General features: G+C 43.2%; 1 protein-coding gene across 4 annotated transcripts in view; it reads left to right on the top strand.

Moving 5' to 3' along the window:
• The first annotated feature begins 218 nt into the window (after nt 1-218).
• The window catches only part of LOC129703558 (diacylglycerol kinase delta-like), a 121,551-nt gene continuing 100,610 nt past the window's right edge, over nt 219-21,159 (top strand). For all 4 annotated transcript variants that reach the window (XM_055646134.1, XM_055646133.1, XM_055646136.1 and 1 more), the window contains exon 1: nt 219-427. In XM_055646134.1, coding sequence (XP_055502109.1) covers nt 254-427 — 174 coding nt within the window. In that variant the 5' untranslated portion in view covers nt 219-253. The remainder of the gene's footprint in view (nt 428-21,159) is intronic.

Raw genomic sequence — 21,159 nt, 5'->3', positions numbered from 1 at the left:
AGTCAGGCTACCCTGGCGGCGGGTCGGGTAACTGTCGGTTTGCAGCGCTCCTCCTGGCGGCGGGTCGAGGTACCGCAGGCTCCGGCGCTCCCCCCGTCGGCGAGTCGAGGTACCGCAGGCTCCGGCGCTCCCCCCCGTCGGCGGGTCGAGGTACCGCAGGCTCCGGCGCTCCCCCCGTCGGCGGGTCGAGGTACCGCAGGCTCCGGCGCGCCCCCTGGCGGCTGCATTCAGCCGAGGCCCGGTTGCTGCGGTAATGATGGCGGCTCGGGAAGCGCAGGCCGCCGGGTCTGTGTGCGAGTTGGGGGTTCGGGAGCGGCTCGCCAGCGGGAGTACGGTGGGAGACGAGTCGTCCGACAGCGAAGCCGAGCACGAATCCGCGCAGAAACTGATCCGCAAGGTGTCGACCTCAGGCCAGATCCGCAGCAAGGTGAGGGTGAGGCCGGGGTCGGGGCAGCGGGAGAGGAGGCGCGGCCGGGACCCCTGCACTGCAGCCGATGCCGGGCAGGCCACACGCCCGCCTCTGCCTCGAGTGGAGTATCTCCGGGAGCTGAGCTGGAGGTGCAGCCGACGATAAGAGCAGCAGAAACCTGTTGCCAAGCACTGCCCGACCCCTCTGATCCCAGGGAATAGCCGGCCCCTGCCCCCTTGATCCAAAGCCTTGGGCACAGCCAGCACTGGGCACAAACCCTGGGAACAACCGACCCCTGAGTACAAACCCTGGGAATAACCGACCCCTGAGTACAAACCCTGGGAACCCTGGGAACAACCGACCCCTGAATCCAAATCGCAGGGCATAACCAGCCTGTGTGTACAAATCCAAGGGTATTGCCAACCCCTGGGTCTAGTCCGGGGAACACGCACCCCTGCGCCCAATTCATGGGAGAAATTAGTCCAATTCCACGAATGATCTTGGAATTGTTCATTCCCAGAGACGAACGGGTTCATCTGTACTTTCCTTAGATTAAATCCCTGGAATTTGTCCAATTTCTAAGAATCATCATTGTTTGGGTTCAATCTCTGGACAAGACCTGTGCCTGGCTCAAAAACCTGCTAATAATCATTCCCTGGGTCTATTCCTTGAGTATTACATGTCTTTAGACCCAGTCTTTGTGAACGATATATCCCTAGATCATATCCTGGGGCAGAAGTGTCCAGATCCAATACCTTGGAATATTTTTTTCCCCCATTTAAATCTCCAGATGAGAACTTTTCTCTGAGTCTTTTTCAGGAAAACAATTTCACATATGTCCCTATGTCCTGCAGTAGTGACTTTCCTTAAATGTTACTGTGCATCGAAAACCATTGTCGGGATTTCATGATGTTAACTGTTTATTGGATAGGACTGTGATATTGCCGGAGATTGACTTCTTTCAATGTTAATCCGTGGTGGTTGACCTGACATATTGAAGAGTGATGGAGTCTTTGATCAGCTGTCACTGGTCAACCTTCTTGTGTGTATGTGACAGGAAAATTGGCTGGGTGTCCTCCCGAAAGGTCCATTCAAACCGCAGTTTTCAAAATGTTATTATGAATTTAGCATGTGGTCTTTTTCTTCAAATGAATTGATTTCCCTTCCACTTCTGGGCGATGGGGAAGATTAGAGTAGCTAAGGAAACGAGAGTGTGCTGGGAATCGAAAATGTTGAGGCACATCAGTGGGGTATAGGCTTGATGTACTGGTTAGACTTCTCTGCCTGTCTTCTTATGTTTCAAGATAATGTCAAGGACCACAACTTCATGTTAAGGTTGGGTGAGAAAGCAGTGTAGATCAGGATTAGATCTGTCTTCCAAACATTATATTTTATGTTTTATTCGTCCACTTATGAGCTGAAATAGTTCTTAAAATATTCATATCACAGGGCATGTTTAAAGGTGAGCAAGTACACAGGTAGTTCTGCTATAATGTGATAAGTGTTATATGCAAGGAGTGCTCATGTTGTAGAGCATCAGATGTAAGAATAATTGTGTCAATAGGGGGAAAGGGTGGCACAAGAGTTTCTGATTCTGACTAGCAAACTTATTTTTCTCCCCAAAAGGACGCAAAGTGCTGCAGTAACCCTGACTTCTTCTGACTCAGAGTCAGAAGAAGGGTTTCAATCCAAAACGTCACCTATCCATCTTCTCCCGAGATGCTGCTTGACCGGCTCAGTTGCTCCAGCACTTTGTGTCCTTTTGTGTTTTGACCAGCATCAGCAGTTCTTTGTTTCTAAGTTATTTTTCTCTGTAGGATTTACAAATACAAAGTTTTTTTTAAAATAACTATGTTTATTTTTGTTACTGCAAGCTAAAAATAGTAAAGGCCTCATGTTACATTGTTTAATAGAGAAATATTGTGCAAGTGTCAATAGAAACCATTGCTTGTCAATTCCAATAGCTCCCGGCAGTGAAAGTGACAGACGGTCTTGAGGGACAGTGGTTTCTGATTACATCCATTGGGCGGTTACGTGCAAACTTTTTTTAGACAGCATTTTTTCAAACTTGTCAGTTTCCAAAATAACTTATGCAGTTCTCTAGTTCTCAATCGAAATCTCGTGATTAAAAAAATCAACGGTTCAATGGTTTCTTTATTATCTGTACCACGGTACCGTGAAATACGTTTTTTGCATTCAGCCCACGTAATACAAATACTTGTCCCTAAATCATCGATCGCCTTATATCCAATTGTAGGAATGTACATGTTAGCAAAACTACCTGTCTGAAGCAGTGAGAAGAAGGGTGCCAACCCAAAACCTCCTCTATGTGCTATACTCTTTGGAATAGAAGGATCAGAAAAATGAGAAAACCATTGAAAGGACACTAAGTACTGCAGTAATTCAGCAGACACAAAATGCTGGAGTCTCAGCGTGTCAGGCAGCATCTCTGGAGAGAAGGAATGGGTGACGTTTCGGGTCAAGACCTTTTATTCAGTCTGAAGAATGGTCTCGACCCGAAACGTCAATCATTCGTTCTCTCCAGAGATGCTGCGTGACTCGCTGAGTTACTCCAGCATTTTGTGTCTACCTTCGATTTAAACCAGCATCTGCAATTGTTTCCCACACACGTAGTCTGAAGAAGGGTTTCGGCCCAAAATGTTGCCTATTTCCTTCGCTCCATAGATGCTGCCTCACCCGCTTAGTTTCTCCAGCATTTTTGTCTACCTTAGTAATTTAGCAGGTCAGGCAGCATCTTTGGGGAACATGGATAGGTTACGTTTTCGAGTCCCGATCTGAACTGTCACTTATCTATGTTGTCCAGAGGTGCTGCCTAACCAGCATCTACAGTTCTTTGTTTCTACCTGTATATACATCCATTTACTTTCTAAACAACATGTACAATGTACGAGATATTACATTTGTTATTAAGAGAGGTGGGTGTAGGTGTGATTCAATAACATCATGTGGAATAGAGGCCCCCTTTGTGATTCCAGGATGACTATTATTTAATCAGCAAGGATTTAAAGCTCAATCCTTGCTGATGTCAATGGCAGAGGTAAAACTGAAATGTTAAGACAAAACAGTACTATATCTCATCCCTGATAGAAACTGTCTCCAAATCCTAACGCGTTCATGGCTGAGTGGAACCAAGATGCTACTGTTGTACAGATCACAGCATTTCAGCGCTTCGGAATATCAATAGTGCTACAATGTTAGGTCAATTTTCTCTCCCAGGTGTGAAGGAGGGTCGACTATATTAGCTCTACACCAGCCAGTTTTGGAGGTTATCCAGTCGCGTGTCTGATATTCATTGTACATTTGGTCCACGAGCCACTCAGTCTAATTGAAGTGGACTAGCTCCAACTTCTAGCCAGGGCAACAAGCCTGGTAAATTGGTGTTAACATTGAACTTATTATCATAGCTCAAGTGATCCAGACATTGCAATCCTCAATTCCTCTGTACTCTACACCTAATCATTAGTGTCGCAGCAACAACACTTGCCCAACTCTCCTTCCCCCTTAGAGAAATCACCCAATGCGCCCTTTCTTTGACGGATTCCCAACGGGTCTTCATAAAGATTTAGACAAGATGTCCCACATAACAAGTTACCCTGATATGTGTAGGAAGGAACTGCAGATTAGACCGAAGATAGATACAAAATGCTGGAGTAACTCAGCTAGTCAGGCAGCATCTCCAGAGAGAAGGAATGGTTCTGAAGAAGGGTTTCAACCCGAAAAATCACCCATTCCACCTCTCTAGAGATGCTGCCTGTCCCGCTGAGTTACTCCAGCATTTTGTGTCTACTTATTCTGATAACTCTTCACAAAATTTCTCTGAACATATTGTGTGTGAGTGGACTCCCAAATTCTCCATGGGTAAGTATAATGGGGCAGTGTGGGAGTGGTGCGAAATATGTCACCTATAATGTCATATAAGGGCCAACTGTCCGTACGTAAGCTTTGGCATTGTGATCTAAGCCACAAATTTGGAAAGTAGATACTGCAGTAAGGAAATTTACAATAAACAGCAAATACGCTACAACAAACGAAAGAGACCAGCAGATTGTCCTTTTTCCTCACTAAAATTCTATTTGACTGGACCTCACTGAAAGGTTGGTGAAGGCAGAAAACCTCATCACTTTTAAATGGTGCTTGGGTGTGCAGTTGAAGGCAAAGATTATAGAGGAGCAAGATAGACCACTCCTCGAAAAACGCGTAGTATGATGTGTGTGATTGTCGACGCCATTTTATTGGGCTTCCCCCACACTGTCATGGCGTCCTTATCTAAATCTTCATCTCACTGCTCTGCTATCAATTGTTCTAATCGTAAATGTAGACAACCCGACCTGTCATTCTTTAGGTTCCCCAATAAAAACGAAAGGTGAGAAATTATTATTATTATTTTCAGTCGATATTCTGTCGTGAAAATGTTATTCTCCAAAATATGGCCCGCGGGACACATTAGGCCCACCACCAGGAGATTTTTCGAGCTCAGATTCGTGTTCGGGAAGGAAGGCGATGGCTGTTACCCGTTATGTCCCTCGAATTGTCGAGACATCATAAGCAAAGATCACAAGCCCGCCCTGAATAAGGGTGCAATCAAAGATTATACAACTCTGCTCTATCATCTTTGGGTGCAATGGTGGGCCGGGGGGTTCGGCGGCAGCGGCGGCGGTTCGCCACGTTTGGTCGCACTAGACGCATGCAATCGCATGCTGGTGGGACAGACCCTTAACTTTCCTCTCACACACGGGCACACACATTCATATAAATATATATATGTTAAATTTAATTTTGTGCACAGTGTGTGTTAAAGCAATAGAAGGGAAACTGCACAATACAATGCAAGGGAAACTACGCAAAGGTGGCGGCTGGGGAGGAAAGATGGGAGGGAAACGGGGGAACAGGAAGAAAACATTGACAATAAAATTAACTAAAATATGTGATGTAATAGATGCGCTAAATCAAACACTGCTCCCTACAACACTGATGACACCAGACGATAGAGCGGAGTGCACAGCGGGAGGCATAAACAAATGGCGGCCGTGACGTTCCATCACGTACTACACGTCAGCCCATTGGATTTCGGAGGAGTGGTCTATCTTGCCCCTCTAGGATCTTTGGTTGAAGGGCCATGGACGGTCCACCTTGTCTCCATTTAAATATTTTCTGAAGCGCAGTCACTGTTACGGTGATAGAATGCAAGTGTGTAGAAACATCCTAATTTTACAACAAACACTGACCAGACCTTGGATGTCTTTGATAGCAACCCAACCATAAAAAAGCAACAGAATTTATGAGTAGCTTTTGTAATATTTTAAGTATGATGAGCGGCAAAGTTGAAAGGAGATGTGCAGAGCAACATCTTTTACACAGAAGGTGGTGAATGCCTGGAATATGCTGCTGAGGGTGGTGGTTGAGGCAAATGCAATAGTGGCATTTAAGAGACTTAGGATAGTCATGTGGATGTGCAAGGAATGGAGGGATATGGATTGTGTGCAGGTAGACATGGGCTTGCCATCATGTTCGATATAGACATCTTGGGCTGAGTGGCTGTACTGTTCTATGTTCTATTCATATTTTTGTGTGTTATCTGAGTCTCTGTGCCTGTGATGTTGTGGCAATTTTCACTGTACCAGCACTTCACCGTACAAATAACAATAAATGTACTTGACTTGAAAATTAGAAATACATTTAAGGGATTTTGCTGAAACATTTCTGAAAATTTCCATATTTTTCTACAACATAGAAGGTGGCCATTCAGCCCATTAAGTCTGCTGGCTCACAGAGCAATCCCATTTTTCCATGAATTTTCCCTGTAACAAATTCTCCGCACAACGCATCTGCACTTGGGCCAATTTATATCGGACAATTGCCCAACTAACTCGGGTGTCTTGGGAGGTAACATACATGATTACAGAGATCCTGCAAACTTGACGTTGATAGCAGCAGGGGACAAGCACTGTGCTACTGTGTTCATAGGTTCATAAATCGTAGGAGCTGAAGTAGTCCATCGCGTCTATTCCACTCTTCAATCATAGTGGATGTATCTTTCCCTCTCAACCCAATTTTCTTGCCTTCTCCCCATAACCCGTGACACCCATGCTAATCAAGAATCTGTCATTCTCCACCTTAAAAATACCCAATGACTTTCCCTGCACAGATTCATCACCCTCTGACTAAAGAAGTTCCCCTTCATATCCTTTCTAAAGGTACTGCCTTTTAGTCTGAGACTGTGCTCTCTAGTCCTAGATTCTCCCACCAGTGGAAACATCCTGTCCACATCCAATCTATCCAGACCTTTCGCTATTCGGTATGTTTAAATGAGTACCCCCTCATCTTTCTAATCTCCAGCGAGTACAGGCTGGAGTAACCTCCTTGTAGCCTCCTCTGGACCCTCTCCAACACCAGCACATCCTTCCCCAGATTAGGCAGCATGGTGGCACAGCGGTAGAGTTGCTGCCTTACGGCACCAGGGACATGGGTTCGATTCTGATTATGGGTGCTATCTGTACAGAGTTTGTACGTTCTCCCGTGACCCCTTGGGTTTTCTCCGGGTGCTCCAGTTTTCTCGCCCATTCCAAAGAAGTACAAGGTTGTAGGTTAATTAACTTTAGTAATATTGTCCCTCATGTGTAGGATAGTGCTAGTGCACGAGGATCGCTGGTCAGTGTGGACTCAGGGGACCGAAGGACCTGTTTCCACACTGTATCTCTAAACTAAATTAAACTAAACTAATATGGGCCCAAAACACAATACTCCAAATGTGGTCTGACCATTGCTTTTTAAAGCCTCAGTATTACATCCTGTTTTTATATGCTAGTTCTATTGAAATAAAAGCGAATATCACATTTGCCTTCCTTACTACCAATTTGTGTGAGGTTATGAGAGGTTTAAGTAATAAAGAAAAAACTGGAGACATTTTTTAGCAGTAAGTTTACTCTAAACTGAGAGTTAGAAGTAAGTGTTCTTGTCATAAGAAGCATTGGTGTTGCTGCAGGTGATGCCTTTGGGATTTGGGATGTATGGAACTCGTTATCTGCCGAACGGTTTACATCAGCATGCACGCAGCAGGGAGTGTTATAATGGGGATTTCTCATCCGGTTATTGTTGAGAGACATGACCAAACAGTGATCCAAAAATGGAGCACGACTTTTAATATAAAATGTGTTGTAGAGTTCAAAATTACTAACTTATAATCATATGAACAAGCAACAATGTGTTAGTAATCAGTGCAACAACATGTGGTACGAGAGTTTCATCTCCAATGGTCTTAAGAGACATTTAATTTATTTATTTGAACATTCCAAGAGATTTGGATGGATGTTCTTATTTTTTTCCACACATCCCCGACAGTGACCTTGTTTCGAGTTCAGTCTGTAAATCAGTTTTTAGGAGAGATTGCTTGAGTTTGGTCAGTATATACAGTTTTACTGAGACAGGCCTCAAAATATTCTTTTTTTTGTCCCATACTGATGTTAAGTATGAAAGTTAGTTTCCACAAGTGGTAATGTAATCCTCAGAAAGCAGACTAAAATAATTCTTCACTGCACAGGGAGGCCAAGGTTCCCTGCTCCAACTGATGACATGTGTAAAATATAGAGCCATGTGGTTTAACCTAAATGAGCCCAACTTCCTGGTATTTCTCTGAAAATATTTAGTCTCTTGAGGGGTCGTGGCCAGCTATAAATAGCTCTCGCCGTCTGTTCTCACTAAGCATGCTGACTGATGCTGGCCAGATGGAATTCACCCGCCAGAACACGCAGACAAACAACAAAACATTCAGTTTGCTGTATGTTTTTTTCCAGAGGTTTGTTTAATGATTTAAAAAATGTTACGCATGTATCACATCCTAACCTAAAGTTCAGATTTGAACTTGGGACCACACTGACTTGCCCTTACATCACCTCCCCTGTGTGTGCAACAATGTGGATGGGGGGGACAGAGGGGACACTGAGGACTTAGGAGGTGAGATGGGTCTGGTTGTAGACCATTAAAGTTGGGACAAAGAAAATGACATGGAGGAGCAGGAAGAGTATCAACAGATGTGCGGGAAGAAGAGAGACGGTGGTGATTTCTGGCATCCGAAGTAGATGGGGCAGAGGGTCAGTAGGTGCAGATGGGAAAAGATTAAATGATGGGAGGAATCTGGTCTTTGAACAGTGTCCCACTCACTCCACACATTGTGATTTCTTCCTGGTCGTTTGGCAATCAACAATGGATGATCTTGGTGCCAGATATTAGAATTTGAGGAATGACCCTGTTTATTCCACACTAATCGCACTGTATTTGAGTTTAAATGTTACCATTCTCAGTTGGGCTGCACAGTGGGTTTAATCTTAGCCAGCATGTCCACAAAGAGAGGCCTTGTCTTTAGAGTCATAGAATCACGAAGCGTGGAAACAGGCCCTTCATCCCAACTTGCACACACCCACCAATATGTCCCATCTACAATAATCCCACCTGCTTGTGTTGGCCCATATAACTCTAAACCTATCCTATCCATGTACCTGTCTAAATGTTTCATAAACGTTGGGTACTTGCCTTAACTACCATCACTGCAAATCTGAACTGCCCATTCTGCCCCTCCACCCGGCTCCTGTCATAACAGATCCCTCCTGCGTGCTCTCGGCCTCCCGTTTGACCTGCTGAATTTCTCACCGCACATCTTTCATCACTGTGATCATCTGTTCCTCCTTCCTGATGCCACCTGCCTCTGGCCTCGCTCAATCTGCTGAAACTTTCACCCATGCCTTTGAAACCTCCAGACTTAACTCCTCTGACATCTCTGCCAGACATTCTGCCTCCACAAGAAACCTGAGCTCTCCTAGCGTTCTTCTGCCCCTTAGTGTGCCCTGTCCTGCCTTCGCTTCCTTGGTACCCAGTCTGCCATCAACTCATAATTTAAATATCCTCACATTCCCATCCTAATTTTGCTGTCCTTACATTAGCTAAGCTACATAAAATGCAAGTTGTTGTTGATATAATGTTCGTATGAGCACATCATACAAGTTGTTTCGCTGAATTCCCTATGAATAAGTGAAATGTATTTTTACACAAAATCTCTGATTACTATTAGCAATGGATGCATGCATGCTCCATTAGGTGCATTGGCCTGTATTTTGATATGCATCATGTGCAATCAATCTTTTTTACTGATACCATCTGCATATTTATGTTACATGTTGTTTGAATATTAATACTGGATGACTTGATGTGTCATTTACTGTGACAAATTAGTTGTATGTTTGCACATGACATGGCAATTCTATACTTGTGATCTGTTTTGTTGCCTGTTCATTGATATGTGATATCCTCCAGTATATTGAAGCTGGATCCTCTTTTGTGATTGATTGATTGATACTTTGTTATTTACTGTAAGCTTACATCTGAAATGCCGTGTGATGTGACCTGTGCCACGGCATACAGTATATGTGACGCTACCTATGTATTTAAAGTGAGCAAAGTGAGCAAACAACTAAGTGCTTGGAGAACTCGGCAGTCCAGGCTGCATCCATGGAGGGAAATTGGGACCCTTGTTCAAATGTATGAGTGTCAGAACCAGGTGAATTGATCATGGGGAACAAGGACATGGCAGGCCAATTGAATAACTATTTTGGTTCTGTCTTCACTAAGGAAGACTTAATTAATCTGCCGGAAATAGCAGGGGACCGGGGGTCAAATGAGATGGAGGAACTGAGTGATATCCGGGTTAGCCAGGAAGTGGTGTTAGGTAAATTGAATGGATTAAAGGCCGATAAATCCCCTGGGCCAGATAGGCTGCATCCCAGAGTACTTAAGGAAGTAGCCCCAGAAATAGTGGATGCATTAGTGATAATTTTTCAAAACTCTTTAAATTCTGGAGTAGTTCCTGAGGATTGGAGGGTAGGTAATGTAACCCCACTTTTTAAAAAGGGAGGGAGAGAGAAAACAGGGAATAACAGATCAGTTAGTCTAACATCAGTAGTGGGGAAACTGCTAGAGTCAGTTATTAAAGATGGGATAGCAGCACATTTGGAAAGTGGTGAAATCATTGGACAAAGTCAGCATGGATTTATGAAAGGAAAATCATGTCTGACGAATGTTACAGAATTTTTCGAGGAGGTAACTAGTAGAGTGGATAAGGGAGAACCAGTGGATGTGTTATATCTGGACTTTCAGAAGGCTTTCAACAAGATCCCACAAGAGATTAGTATACAAACTTAAAGCACACGGTATTGGGGGTTCAGTATTGATGTGGATAGAGAACGGCTGGCAGATAGGAAGCAAAGAGTAGGAGTTAATTGGTCCTTTTCAGAATGGCAGGCAGTGACTAGTGGGGTACCGCATGTCTCAGTGCTGAGACCCCAGCTATTTACAATATATATTAATGATTTGGACGAGGGAATTGAATGCAACACCTCCAAGTTTGCGGATGACACAAAGCTGGGGGGCAGTGTTAGCTGTGAGGAGGATGCTAGGAGGCTGCAAGATGACTTGGATAGGCTGGGTGAGTGGGCAAATGCATGGCAGATGCAGCATAATGTAGATAAATGTGAGGTTATCCACTTTGGTGTCAAAAACAGGAAAGTAGACTATTACCTGAATGGTGGCCGATTAGGAAAAGGGGAGATGCAACGAGACCTGGGTGTCATGGTACACCAGTCATTGAAAGTAGGCATGCAGGTGCAGCAGGCAGTGAAGAAAGTGAATGGTATGGTAGCATTCATAGCAAAAGGATTTGAGTATAGGAGCAGGGAGGTTCTACTGCAGTTGTACAGGGTCTTGGTGAGACCACACCTGGAGTATTGCGTACAGTTTTGGTCTCCTAATCTGAGGAAGGACATTCTTGCCATAGAGGGAGTACAGAGAAGGTTCACCAGACTGATTCCTGGGATGTCAGGACTTTCATATGAAGAAAGACTGGATAGACTTGGCTTGTACTCGCTAGAATTTAGAAGATTGAGGGGGGATCTTATAGAAACTTACAAAATTCTTAAGGGGTTGGACAGGCTAGATGCAGGAAGATTGTTCCCGATGTTGGGGAAGTCCAGAACAAGGGGTCACAGTTTAAGGATAAAGGGGAGATCTTTTAGGACTGAGATGAGAAAAACATTTTTTACACACAGAGAGTGGTGAATCTCTGGAATTCTCTGCCACAGAATGTAGTTGAGGCCAGTTCATTGGCTATATTTAAGAGGGAGTTAGATGTGGCCCTTGTGGCTAAAGGGATCAGGGGGTATGGAAAGAAAGCAGGTACAGGATACTGAGTTAGATGATCAGCCATGATCATATTGAATGGCAGTGCAGCCTCGAAGGGCAGAATGGCCTATACCTGCACCTATTTTCTATGTTTCTATGAAGAAGTGTCCCAATCCGAAACATCGTCTGTCCTGTCCCTTCCCCAGAGGCTGCCTGGACTGCTGAGTTCCACCAGCACATTGGTTTTAGCTTAAGATTACAGCATTTGCAGTGTCCTGTGTCACTATATATTTACATTTGGCATTCCACCTTTAAGTAACATGGTCATATTTTGTTGTGATATCTGTATATAACATCACTAAATATAGTTGATATTAATGATGCAGATTATACATTAAAAAATAGATGATGCACAATCTTTTTATGAACGAGCATTTGCCATCTGTGCAGATATAGGTAATGTGTTTTGACAATTAATGCGACATGCTGTCCTAATTTGTACATCTTAGCTTAGCATTCTATATTTTATGTCTTATGTTTATATGTGATGTGATGTGATTTCTATATGTGATGCTCCTTCTTTCAATGTGAAATACATACTATTCATTTATTTACACTTGATGAGTTATCACTGTATTTTACACAGGCATGCTGCCAATATGTTTATGCATGACTTGGGTCTGTATATTGACACAAGGATGTGGCGTCCATAAATTCACAAGTGACGTACATCTCTCTGTTTGCACAGGATATGCTAAAAGTAGATATTTATGCGCGATGTGGTATGAGCTATATGTTTTCATATGGCATTCCGATCTATGTTAACTTATGATGATCCATCAGTGTATTAGCACCATGAATTACTGTGGATAATTACATATAATGAAACCATCTGTGTGGCCTGTGACAATCCTTGAGCATGTGACTATTCATTCATCTATTTTAATGTGACTGCTTTTGTGTGCCTTGTGTGTAAGTAACATGCCCGTTTTCATGTTTCTCACTATTTCATTTCTTGCAATGCATAATAATATCTGCTCTTGCGGATGTTGTCAGTACTTTGTCAGTATTTATTCAGGGCATGTTATTTACTGGAATGAAGATTATTTGCCATGTATTCATGTATAAAATGGCATCTATTGTTATGGCTTCTGTATGTTTTCATATGAAATGCCATCGCTATTTACACAGGTACTTGCATTATATTCTAAAAATATGATGTGCTATCTGTTCGACATATGAACAATTTATATTTGCATTCAATAATGTCATTTCCTGCACGATTGGTCTAATATATTTAATACATCTACACTTAATTTGGGTTGCTGTCCATAATTTACATGCCATATAGTTTCCTTCTGTGCACCTTTATATAGAGGTTCTATCTGTATAGTTATGAACTTCTGACTATTCAGAAAATTAGTATTTGCCACATTTTGCAGTGCAGAATTTCTTTGATAGGTTTACTTGTTTTATGCTTCCATTGTATACATCTCTGCTCTCCTGAATATTGTGACTTTCTGGGTAATTTGCTAAGATTGTCCAAAAACCTCTTATTCCCAGTCTTCACAAACTGCTAAATAGAGTGTAAAAACTTATATGATGCAAAACTGTGCAAAGAATATTATGAGACTACAGTATGGTTACATTGAAGACCATGGTATGATCATCGAAAAAGGATTGACAATTCAAAATAGAGAGAGAATAGAATGCCATCTTGGTGATTGAAAGATACTGCATGGAAACAGGCCCTTCGGCCCATTAAGTCCAATTGATCACCCATTTCACACAAGTTGTATGTTATACCACTGTCATATCCACTCCCTACACACAAGGGGCAATTTATACAGGCTAATTAACTGGTAAACTCCCATGTCTTTGGGATGTGAGAGAAAACCCACATGGTCACAGTGAGAATGTATAAACTCCATACAGACAGCATCCGGGGTCAGGATCGAACCTGGGCCTCTGGCGATGTGCGTCAGCAATTTTTCTTGCTGTGGCACTGTGCAACCCTGATAGTTGCCCAGTATGTTATAACTTCTAAAACAATAATTCCATTGGACTGAGTACACTATCTAATATGTGTGATTTTGCTGAAATAAAAACCACATTAAGTGTGAGCATTGTCTACGTTGGTGCTTGATTTGGCAGAGGGGGCAAATGGACACTTTAACCAACCGCACTCTACAGGCAGTTACAACATCCAGCATCTCCTCACCTGGGCTCTGTGTAATCCTCATTCAATCATCCTTCCAGTCTGTATTTAAATGAAGAATTAAATGGAAGCATTTCTGGAAAACAGTTAAATTGCTTCTTGGGTGGTTCACCTTGATCACTGAAATAGAAGGAACCTGATGGTATAGTTTAGTTTAGAGACACAGCACGGAAACAGGCCCTTCGGCCCACCGAGTCACGCACATTTACACTCTTACACACAGTAGGGACAATTTACACATACACCAAGCAATCTACATACCTGTATGTCTTTGGAGTGTGGGAGGAAGCCAAAGATTTCAGAGAAAACCCACGCGGTCACGAGGAGAACGTAAAACTCCGTACAGACAGCACCCGTAGTCGGGATCGAACCCGGGTCTCCAGCGCTGCAAGTGCTGTAAGGCAGCAACTCGGCAGCTGCGTACCACCGATTGGTTATTTGCACAGTAGCTCCAACTCTGCCGCAGACACCACATCACCTTGTTCAGGGCAGCTGCTCACTCCAGATAGTTCAACTATGCTTCACTTTACAGCATCCCACTTAGATATGGCATTGACAAGCAATTAACAACTGTTCGGCTAAAAGTGATTTGATATTTAATTTTAAAAGTAACCGGACTTAATAGCAAACAGATGGAAATGACTTACAAGTAAATTATGTTGTTTCTTCCTGTCCATCTCCAGGGGAGAAGCAGCTTGAAATAGAAGAGGCGACTCCTGAACAATATGTTCGGGGACACTAGTTCAGGAGTGGGACACTCTGCTATGCTGTAACATCAGGGCACTGAGACCCCTTACCTGAGACGCCTGTTATCAAAGGCGCTTGATTAAATTCCGAAAAAGATAAATAGATTTGGTATTTTAGATACATAAAGGATTATGAAGGAATGGACATTTTTGAAGTAAACAACAAAATCAATTGCTTGCATGCTGAAAAGATTTCACAACCTTGTTTAATAAGAAATGGAAAATGTATGGAAAATATTCCTGTGTACACTGAGGTTGCCAACTTATGGTTAAGACTGCTGTGAATAAAAGGTGAGATTTTAGATTGAGTGAGTACAGGGCAGACAGGAGAAGGTGAAATTGGAAGAAGCAACTGAACGGAATGAGTCAATGACAGGCCGATATTTAATCCTAGTCTACAAATTGCCTTTGAGAATGTGCTGGTGAGCCACTGTGGTATGTGTGGTGGAGAAAGTCCCACGGGACTGCGAGGTAAGATATTCTGGGATTTTGGCCCAGCAATAATATATTTCATGGAGAGGATGATGTGGGATTTGGTGGGTTCTTGCCCTCGCGCTGTTCATTTGAAGATTTCACTGCAGGACTGTGGCACAGAGCCGTAGCTAATGGAGCTGATGCCTCACAGCTCCAGCAGCCTGAGAACATTTCTGAACTCAGGTGCTGGTGTTATGGAGTTTCCATGTTCTCCCTATGACTGCATGAGCTTCCCCCAGGTGAATCATAAAATCATAAAAATATAAGTTAGAGATTTCAGTCCTCCTCACGCACCAAGGCCATTAAATTTAGAATTCCTTCCAACATTCATTCCAAAGACAACATGGTGGCACAGCTGATATAGCTGCTGCCTCACAGCGCCAGAGATCCAGGTTCGATCCTAACTTTGGTGCTGTCCATGTGGAGTTTGCACATTCCCCTTGTGATCACGTGGGTTTCCTCTAGGTTCCCCGGTTTCCTCCCACATCGCAAAGACAAGCAGTTATTGGCCTCTGTAAATTGCCCCTGGTGTGTAGGGAGTGGATGGAAAAGTGATATAACTTAGATCTAGTGTGACCGGTATGGACTCTGTGGGCCTAACGACTGTTTCCGTGTGGCCTCTGTCAACGATTCAGCCAATCATTGATTCAATGGCCTCATCCATGCCGACCGTGCTGCCTTTCTACACTAATCTCATTTGCCTGTCTTAGGCCTGTATCCCCCTTTGCCTTTTCGATCCAAGCACATTTTCAAATACTTTTAATTGGATCTGTCTCCACTACCTTCTCTGGCCAGGTATTCCAGATATTTACCACACTCTTTGTAAAAAACATACCCCTCAGGTAATCTTTGCATTTCCCTCCCCACCTTAAACCTGTGCCCTCAGGTTCTAGACTCCATGGCCAAGGGAAAAATATTATCTTTGCACGTCATCATTTTATAAGCCCCTATAGGGTCATCCCTCAGCCTTCTACGTTCCAGTGAGAATATAGTCAGGCCTATCCAATCTCTCCTTTTAACCAAAGCCCTCCATTCCAAGGAGAATCTCTTCTGCACTATCTCTGCTTCATGTAATATGGTGACCAGAGCTCTCCACGATACTCAAAGTATGTTCTAAGCAATATTTTGTACAACTGCAACGGCACTCCCATTTTCCTTCCACATGCCAAAGATATGTAGGTTAACTGGCCACTGTAAATTTCCCCCAGTGTTTAGGTGCATGATAAAATGTGAGTGGAATTCAGGGGATTTTGGAGAATTAAATTGGATTAGTGAAGATTGGCGCTTGATGGTTGGCCTGGACTCGGTGGGCGAAAGGGTCAAATTCTGTGCTGCATGATTCTGTGATTCTCCAAACAGATGATGATTGTAGTGTCCCGTGACATTGCTATTGCTCTGCTTACATCTCAAGAATTTATTATTTGAATATATTTTGTAATATTTGTTTTCCTGAGGTGGTGGTACAGAATGTATAACAAGCACAAACTTTAAAAATGGCAGGCTCATTGCACTGGTCTGGAAACTATCCTCCAAAATAGTAAATATTTATTTCAGAATGTTTTCCCTTACTTGAAGTTAAAAATGGGACTGTTGTTCCTCTACCACCACCGGGGAGAAGACGGCAGACTGGGCTAATTTTTAAGGATCTGGATATCATGGCTTACAGGGACTCCTTGTGCAAAAAGATTCAATGGTTTTTGCAGCCATTTTCATTAAGCTGTCAGTAGGATCATGTGCCAAATGAAAGGTTTTTGTTCACCCTCACTGATGCTACCAATCACCTGATGAGAGACCACAGAAAGATGGTACAACTGAAACTGGATTCATCGAAGTGTATACAAACCAGCATCCAAAACTGGTCCTCTGGCATGCCTTTTAGTCCCCAAATGTGGGAGAGGAAGTTGTGAATTTGTGACTAAACTTCCATTTCTTCAAGCTTTAAGACTTCTGCATTACTCTCTATTCCTGAGGTTTTGTTGTTTCTCAGTTGGTTTATGACTTTCCAACTTTTTCTCCTTCAGGGACAGTAGCAAATTGTTAGGATTGCTTCCTGTGAGATAGAGTCAACAGTGATCAATTTGAGGATACATATAGCCATAGTTGATCAGTGCTTCAATATGTTATTTCTAGCAGGTCGTGAATACCAATCTGAAAAGTGTAAAGATGCCCTTGAAAAGAGTAAAGAATCTGTGAGCACCATGGTTATTAATGGATTGCTGAATTGCCTCTGCTCATTCTATTCAACATCAGGTTTATTGTTGGACCTCAGCCTTCATAGTCGAGTTAAATTAAGATTTCTGTTGGTTAGCGTGGGTCAAATGATTGACTGTGAGACAGTGAAAGAGCCATATTTGCAGGATCCTTGTCCTTCAACATTGTTTTTCAATTTGCATTGCATCCACTTGAGAAGCACATTCACCGCAGCTCAGCCATTGAGCTGAAATACACAGATGATTCTTGTGCATGGGCACGTTTGTAGACTGAGCTCCAGGTTATTGTCGACACATTCACTGAAACATCAAGTGAGAAATGTCCTTACACCACAAAATGAAAGTCCTCTACCAGAACTTCACCATCACCTTGAATGTGCCAACACAGCCTATAGCTGACTAATGAGAGTTTGAAGATCAAAATCTTAAAAGGTGCAGCTTGTAGAACTGCTTCCTCACACCTCTAGGATACGGGTTCATTCCTGGCTTCAGTTGCTGTGGTGTGGAGTTTGCAGCTTCTTCTTGTGTTTGGGATGCTCCAGTTTCCTCCCACATTCCAGATTGGTTGGTTTATTGGTCATTTTAAATCAAGGGTTGGGGAGGGATGAACAAATTGCATGTCAAATTAGTAAAGGAAGAGGATCGTTCTGTGAGCTGGCATAGCCTTGAAGGGCTGAAATGGCCTTTTATATCAAATGGATCCCTGCAGAAGTGATCTCTGCCCTCATGTGAGCTCTTGTTCTAGACTTCTTTGGTGCATCAAAGAAATACCACCAAGGCTGATTGCACAACATCCTCCAAATTCACTGGTACGAAATGTGAGCCAATAAGCCTAGCATTGAAGTCCTAATCACACCGTCATTTCCTTTGGACAGGTGCCATTAGTCCTGGTATAGAGACTCAATGTCAACAGATGCTGCTTAACCACTGAGATTTGCCAGTAGTCTAGTTTTGCTCCAAATTTCATCGTCTGCAGTCCCATGAGTCTCAAACATCATTTGATTGCCTGACAACAGAGTCCCAAAACAGATCAAAAGCGAGTCTGCAGAAAGGTCCCGACCCAAAATGGGTCACTAGTCCATTCCCTCCCCAGATGCTGCCTGACCTGGTGAGTAAGTCCAGCACTTTGTGTTTTATCCAAAACATTAACTGTTCTGAGCTCTTATAGGCAAGTAGTTAACAGATGGACAGGGGAAACAATTCATGGATGTGTTCAAAGCCTTCTAAAAATATAGTAACTTTGCCACTGACTCTGGAAATCCTTGGCTCACGGCTGCTCCGTATGGAGAAGGAGCTTTCAGGATAAAATTGAAAACTACAGAGACATACATCAGGAGCATATAGAAGCCCATCCTAAAAAGCAGCAGTAATGTAGCAGCTAGTCAATGTGCTCCTGTTCCTCCAGTGGCAGAGCTTGCAGTTATGACATGGTCTTTAATCGCAACCACACAACTGATTGGAGTGAACGCGTGCTACCCTCAAGAAAAGACACAGTGCTGGAATAGTTTGGTGGATCAGGCAGCATCTCGGGAGAACATGAATAGGCAATAATTCCGACACCAACCCTTCTTCAGACCAGAACATGTATAGGCGACGTTTGGGTGGCGACCCTTGTACGGGCTAGAACGTGAATAGGCAAAGTTTCAGGTAACATTTTGACTTGACCATCTGTTCTTCAGACTGGAATATGGATAGGCAATGTTTTGAGCCGAGACCTTTCTTCAAACTTTACCTAAGATGCTGCCTGACCCGCTGAGCTCCCCCAGCACTTTGTGTCTTCTTTTCTAACCCAGCATCTGCGTTCCTTGTTCCTTCACTTTTGAGTTATCCTCAATCCTGTTTCTCGATATGTTTTTATGTGGGGCGGGGGGGGGGGGGGGGAATATGGGGAAACCTTTTTTCAGTCACTTACCTCGACGGAGATGTGTTATTTCTCCATCCCCCCCCCCCCCCCCCCCCCCCCCTTGCGCCCTAATAACTGGATTGGTGCGGCCTTTCCTGGAGACCAGCCCGGAGCTTCAAGCCGCAAGCACGACACGGACTTACCATCGCGGAGCGGGCGATCCTTTGCCGAGGATCGCTGTGGAAGTGTTCCAGCAGTGGGGCGATTTTAACACCGTAAAGCCGCGGTCTCTGGTAAGAAAAGGCCGACTCGGGAGCTCCATGCGTGGAGTGTTCCGATTCGTCCCAACGCCGGAGCTTCCATCATCCCGTCTAGAGGGCTTGAACAGCGGATCGTCGGCAACGGCCCCGTTCAAAGGCACCGACCACCACGGGTGAACAAAGGAGGAAGATGACTGAACTTTATTGCCTTCCAACACAGTGAGGAATGTTGATTTCACTGTGGTGGATGTTTATGGTAAATTTATTGTGTTTTGCGTTCTTTTGACTTTTATGGCTGTATGGTAACTCAAATATCACTACCTAAGGTGCATGTGACAATAAATGTGAACTTGATCCTGGAGGACTGCCTAAGAAGAAGGGAACAGGGTGAGTTTAGGTCTAGCATTGTATAACACCAGGGGGCAGCATGTTTACAGGTAAACTCCAAAAAGTGAAGCACGAGTGAATAGAAATGTATTGCCACGTTATAATGGAATAGGGTGTGGTCAATAAACCATCTACTGTATAGCAATCAAAGCATTAACAATGTTTGTAGATCTATTACTATACAACCTCAGTATTAATGTTTATTAGCTTGCAAAATGTTCTAAGAATATGATATGCACTGTGGTGAAACAATGGTGAGTGCAGGCCTGTCGATGTACAGCAGGCTGGGTTACTAATGGGTGCATCGTGGGAGGTAGGAAAGGCCAAGTGACCCCTCGTTTCTGATCATCTTGTCAAGTTGATCAGTGCTCATTCTGCATCTCAAAACTACATCCTTGGCTTTCCCCATATCTTTTGATTCATAGTATTCCTAGTTTGTCTTTGGTTTAAGTGGCTTCTGTAATTTACCATCAGTGTAGGTTAACGGCAAAACAAAAAGAAAATTGATGACTAGGTGTGAGTGGTAATTAATTAAAGGGCAATAAGGAAAGGGTCAATAGGACGAATGTGATTGCACCCTCGAAACAAGGAAAGACCGAGAGTGCCAAAAGGCCCCATTTTGTGTTTTTACAAGATAAGGATAATAACTTTACAACAATAGTGTTCAGTGCTGGCAGGTACAGAGTCTGGAGAACAGGTAGAAACAGTCTGACATGGGGAGCTAAATATTAATTTGCACAAGTGTTTTTCACAATGACTTTTCATATAACACACTAAGTACCACATTGATTTGTACTGATGACTGAGTGTTCTTGGTGCCATTAACTTACCACCTATGTTTGCATTTACCCTTCCTGGTAAATTGAAGAGTGGAAAATATATATTCCTGATGCTGGACTTATACAAATCCTATTCATATGCAGTTCATGAACTCCTAGGGCAGGCTCTGTGCGTTTAACTATTTTAAATAATGTTTTGCCTTTCAGACTATATGGTTTAGTATAATTCAGTTTTCAGAATTGTGATTAATGTGCAAATGCAATAACACACTTGATTTTTTTTAAATAATTTCCTTTTCATGATTTTAGATTATTGTACCAGCGGTTTGGTCCCAAATATTATTGATTGGATGCAAAATGGGAGGCCAGGGATGGGACGAGGATGATTGTATCGTTGAAAGCTAAACCCTATCCCACAGACAGCTAAAGCCAGAAAATCATTCACTCCTAACCACTTTGCCCATATGCTGAAGTCACTTTCTGTTGCAATCTTTGTTGAATCCATTTAAAGTTTTCTGCATTTAAACATTCCTTCCAAATGAATTAAAACATTAAAGATAGGCACAGAATGTTGAAGCAACTCAGCGTTACAGGCAGCATTTCTGGATAGAAGGAATGGGAGACATTTCAGATCGAGACCCTTCTTCAG

The sequence above is a fragment of the Leucoraja erinacea genome, chromosome 14 (assembly GCF_028641065.1).
Source record: "Leucoraja erinacea ecotype New England chromosome 14, Leri_hhj_1, whole genome shotgun sequence".
NCBI lineage: Eukaryota > Metazoa > Chordata > Chondrichthyes > Rajiformes > Rajidae > Leucoraja > Leucoraja erinaceus.
Note: the sequence above shows the minus strand (reverse complement) of the source record. Positions and strands in the feature narration are given on the sequence as shown.